Genomic DNA, 4,459 nt, shown 5'->3' with positions numbered 1-4,459 from the left:
TATCTCAGTAACGATCGTCATGTTAGTGGGGACCTGCCCAGCTGCACGAACTCGTCGGACATCCGAAGACTCGGAGCACATACATTGGAAGGTGGTGCACCAGACGCAGTGACAGGAGCGTCAGTCTTACGGGAGTGGTAAGTTAACAACAACTTGTCGACGTTAATCAACGCTTGGATAAACTCTGATAAAGTGAGGGCTTCACTACGACAGGCGAGTTCAACCTGGATGTCGTTTCGCAGACCACGGCGGAAAACAGTTTTCAAGGCAGATTCACTCCAACCGCTTCCTGCAGCTAGCGTACGAAACTCCCTAGCATAATCGGCAGCACTGCGTTGCTCTTGTTTGATTTCATAGAGCCGGTCTCCCACATCACGTCCGTCCGCGGGATGATCGAAAACAGCCCGGAACACTGCGGTGAACTGACTCTCCGACTGGAGGGCAGGGTCCTGGCTTTCCCACAATGCTGTACCCCAGGCGCCTGCTACTCCCGTGAGGAACGACAGGATAAAGTGGACTCTATGTAACTCGGCCTGGAACCGGGCTGGATGATACGTGAAGTATATGGAGCATTGCATGAGGAAATTTCGACAGCGATCAGGAGATCCATCGTAGCGTTCCGGTTCTGCTGCAGGCACACTCACGGAGGTAGAAGCAGAGGTCGTGACGAGGCGGACAGCTTCCTGAAGGGCAGCGATGTTACTTCCCTGACTCCGTATGATATCCGTGAGTTGACGGACCGTTTCAGTGAGAGTCGCGATGGTTACTTCTGCTGGATCCATTTGTTGGCGAAGTATTTCTGTAACGTATTGAACAGGCAGAGAGGGATCCAAATGCGGAAGAACACCGCTTTTATTGAAATGAGACGCTGGTACAAACAGGTGAATCACAAGTACTAGGATCAGTAGTAACAGCGTTTTCTTGGCGTGGTCAGGACGGTCCAGGGTCATACCGGGGGAGCAGAAGTCAGGAGGTACAGAGGGATTAGGCAGGAGACAAGGTCGGGGACGTAAGCGAGGGTCAGGACACAGGAGAGCAGACAGGATATAGAAAGGCTTGGTACGCGGCATGAGTCGGCAATACTTTGCAACTGAGATGTGCTGGTGAAGTGCTTAAGTAAGGCTGAAGGGGCGTGGTAATGAGGGGCAGGTGAGGTTGATTAAGAAAGATCAGGTGGCATTCCTGACAGCAAGTTAAAGCGACACCAGACCACAAAACATCCGGAGACGGTGGGAAAACCGAAGGAGTTTTTTCTAAGAAAAAAAGAGCTTCTTGTTGCTAACAGGCCACAGAACATTAAAGACAGCTTGTTGAGGGCTGGCAGCGAACACAGGCAGGCAACAATTGCATCTAATTGCCAAAGACAAAAAGCCACACACCATTGGCGAGACACTGATTAAACCTGCGTGCATTAAAATGGCAGAGAGAATGTGTGGACCGCAGGTGGCTAACAAATTTAAGACTGTTCCACTGTCTAACAACATAGTGAAAGACAGAATCGACAGAATGGCAGGGAACATCGAGAACACACTAGTCGAAAAACTGAAGACCGATCCCTTTTCCATCCAGCTGGATGAAACCACCACTGTGGCCGAGGAAGCAATCCTCGTAGTTTACGCACAATACATCGAGGTGACCGAGGTAAAACAGGACATTCTTATGTCTGTGAATCTGAAATCCACCACAAGAGGAGAGGATATTTTCAGTGCAGATGACACGATCTCACAAGCCACAACATACCGTACAAAAATATAGTGGCATGCTGAAACATTAAAGACTGTGGTCAAAATAGTGAACTATATAAAAAGCTTGTCCGGTCAACAGAAGAATCTTTGCACAGCTGTGTGAGGACGAGACACCAGACACTCCTACTGACGCTGACGCGATTCATGGAACTGAAAGACCAAATAGAGGAATTATTGGCCGTTCACAACCAGAAATTAGCAGACAAAATGAAAGACACGTTTCTAATCAAGACTGCATATCTTGCTGATATATTCAGTCTGTACAACAAGGCAAACAAACTTATGCAGGGCGCAGACGGCACCGTCATTGAGTGCAAAGAAACAGTGGATGGGTTTGTGCACAAAGTGGAGTACAGACGGAATAAACTGAAAAAGGGGGACCTACAACATTTTCCTTTGTTACTACAACAATAAGGCAGGGTGTTACCTGATGCTTTGACCAGACAATTCACCTGCCACGTGGATCAACTTTAGGAAGAGATGCACTCTCGCTTTTTGGATATTCATGAACTTGTCTCAAAAGATGCATGGGTGATGGACCCATTTCTCGCAAAAGAAGATGATGTGGAGCACCTCCAGGCTGAGGATGAGCTCATGGATATGTGATTATAAACCAACGAAAGCGTAATGCTATTTGCATAATGATGAGATACCTCGGTCTGTATAGTAAGACAGGGGGATAACTCTCTCACATGTTAGACATGTGAACAGAGATCCCATGTTGCAGTGGTGTTGAGATTGTGTTGTTTTTTTACCGTGCAATGTCATTGGCTACTCCACAGTCAGCCATGCCTGAAATGTTCTTTTACTGATATTTCCAAAATCAAGAGGATTGCGGCATACAAACAATTTCATGTGTTACTGTCATAGGCTGGTTGAGATAGTCATGATTACAAAAAATATCAATAATTGTTGATCTACACAATACTCTAATACATAATCAGAGCTTCAAAATGAGCAAAACTGTCACAGGAAAATCGTATTAAACAAGTGATTAGAGATATGAATGAAAACAGCTTGAAACCTCTGAGGACAACTTAGCAATTTGTTCATCATAAGTCAAAAGTCAAAACAAGCAAAGTATACCACAGGGAATGATGTCACCACAGATTAATAATAAATACATCTGTACTTCACACATATGGTGGTATGCTGTCACTTCTGCATTAAGGTACAGTATCAAGTCATTTCGTTTCCTCTCCAAGATGTCTGATATCCTTTGATTAATATTTATGTTGATTAAGTGTTACTGAAATTGTAATGCAATGATTTTATTCACATTTACATTGATAAGGGGATTTGTTTAAAATCCTGCAACAAAAACTAATGAAGGGGAAAAACATGACAATTAAATGCAAGCCATTAATTTATAGGTGTTATGAGGCCTAATGACTGCCAACATGAATTGCACTCAGTCCATGTAATCTATGTATTCATTTGTTATTGTTATTGAACTGCTGTAATAATTGCATTAACATTAACAATTCCATCCAATCAATTGTTTTACAGGTGTTATGATGACAGATGACTTCTAACATGACTTCCATTCAGCCTGTTTCCTCAGTGAATGAAACATTTTTTCACCCAACATTTTACATTAGAGGACTTTACAACATTCCACATGCAACACACTACTATGTGTTTCTAAGCTTTGTGTACACTGTGACTGTTTTAGGGAATTCTTTTATAATGGGAATCATCTACCTGGAACGCAGCTTACACACTGCAAAGTATGTAGCTGTCTTCAATTTGGCCTTCTCTGATCTGTGTGGAAGCTCTGCTCTCATTCCAAAGCTTCTGGACATGTTTCTGTTTGACAATCAGTACATATCATATGGAGCATGTCTGGCAAATATGTTTTTTGTTTTATTCTTTATGACTCTGCAGTCTCTTACTCTGGTTGCAATGGCCTATGACAGAGTGGTTGCTATATGTCTCCCTCTGAGGTATCATGCTATTGTAACCAAAACAACTATGAGTGTGATCATAGGTATTATGTGGTTTGTATCTGTAACTATCAATGCTCTCCTTGTATCTCTGTTTACCAGACTGTCCTTCTGTCGATCTACTACAGTTAACAGCTATTTCTGTGATGTTGGCCCTCTCATTACTTTAGCCTGTAATGATACATCTATAAATTCCATAATAGGTTATGTCTGTACAGCTGTTCTGCTTTACATTCCATTGTTACTGATAACCATCTCATATATTTGCATTGGTTTTGCATTGCGGAAGATTGCACATGTTCAGCAAACCAAAGCAATGAAAACTTGCACCTCCCATGTCATATTAGTGGCTTTGTTTTATGTACCAATTTTAAGTGTTTATACTGCAGCTTTTACCACATCTGTAGATGCAAATATCTGGATAATCAATACAGGCCTGACACAGACTATTCCATCCATGTTAAACCCAATCATATACACTCTAAAGACAGAGGAGGTAATGCATGCTATTAAAGTACTCTACAAACGATCCAATTTGAAGCCCACAAAAATAAATAAGCTGTGAGGACTTGAAACAACACAAATATGGTATAATAAACTGAAAGCAATATGTGTGGGACAAAATTGTTCCAGCAGTACAGACTGAAAAATCATTGATTTATCATCACTTTGTAATGTAATGCTCAGGAAAATTACATGTTTTTTCCATTTTTTAATTGTGTACACTGCAATTTCTTTTTAGCAATTGTGACACGGGGATAGAGGCAG

General features: G+C 42.3%; 1 protein-coding gene across 1 annotated transcript; it reads left to right on the top strand.

The window, feature by feature from the left end:
- The first annotated feature begins 3,269 nt into the window (after window positions 1-3,269).
- On the top strand, window positions 3,270-4,256 carry LOC143526191 (olfactory receptor 1E16-like). Its single transcript, XM_077020838.1, has one exon. The coding sequence runs from the start codon at window positions 3,270-3,272 to the stop codon at window positions 4,254-4,256; it is 987 nt and encodes a 328-aa protein (XP_076876953.1).
- Window positions 4,257-4,459: the final 203 nt, after the last annotated feature.

The sequence above is a fragment of the Brachyhypopomus gauderio genome, chromosome 10 (assembly GCF_052324685.1).
Source record: "Brachyhypopomus gauderio isolate BG-103 chromosome 10, BGAUD_0.2, whole genome shotgun sequence".
In the NCBI taxonomy this organism is placed as follows: domain Eukaryota; kingdom Metazoa; phylum Chordata; class Actinopteri; order Gymnotiformes; family Hypopomidae; genus Brachyhypopomus; species Brachyhypopomus gauderio.
This window is presented reverse-complemented; position numbering and strand designations above follow the sequence as displayed.

Excerpts from the sequence above, each read along its gene's own strand:
- LOC143526191 (XM_077020838.1), top strand. The coding sequence starts at position 3,270 with ATGACTTCTAACATGACTTCCATTCAGCCTGTTTCCTCAGTGAATGAA.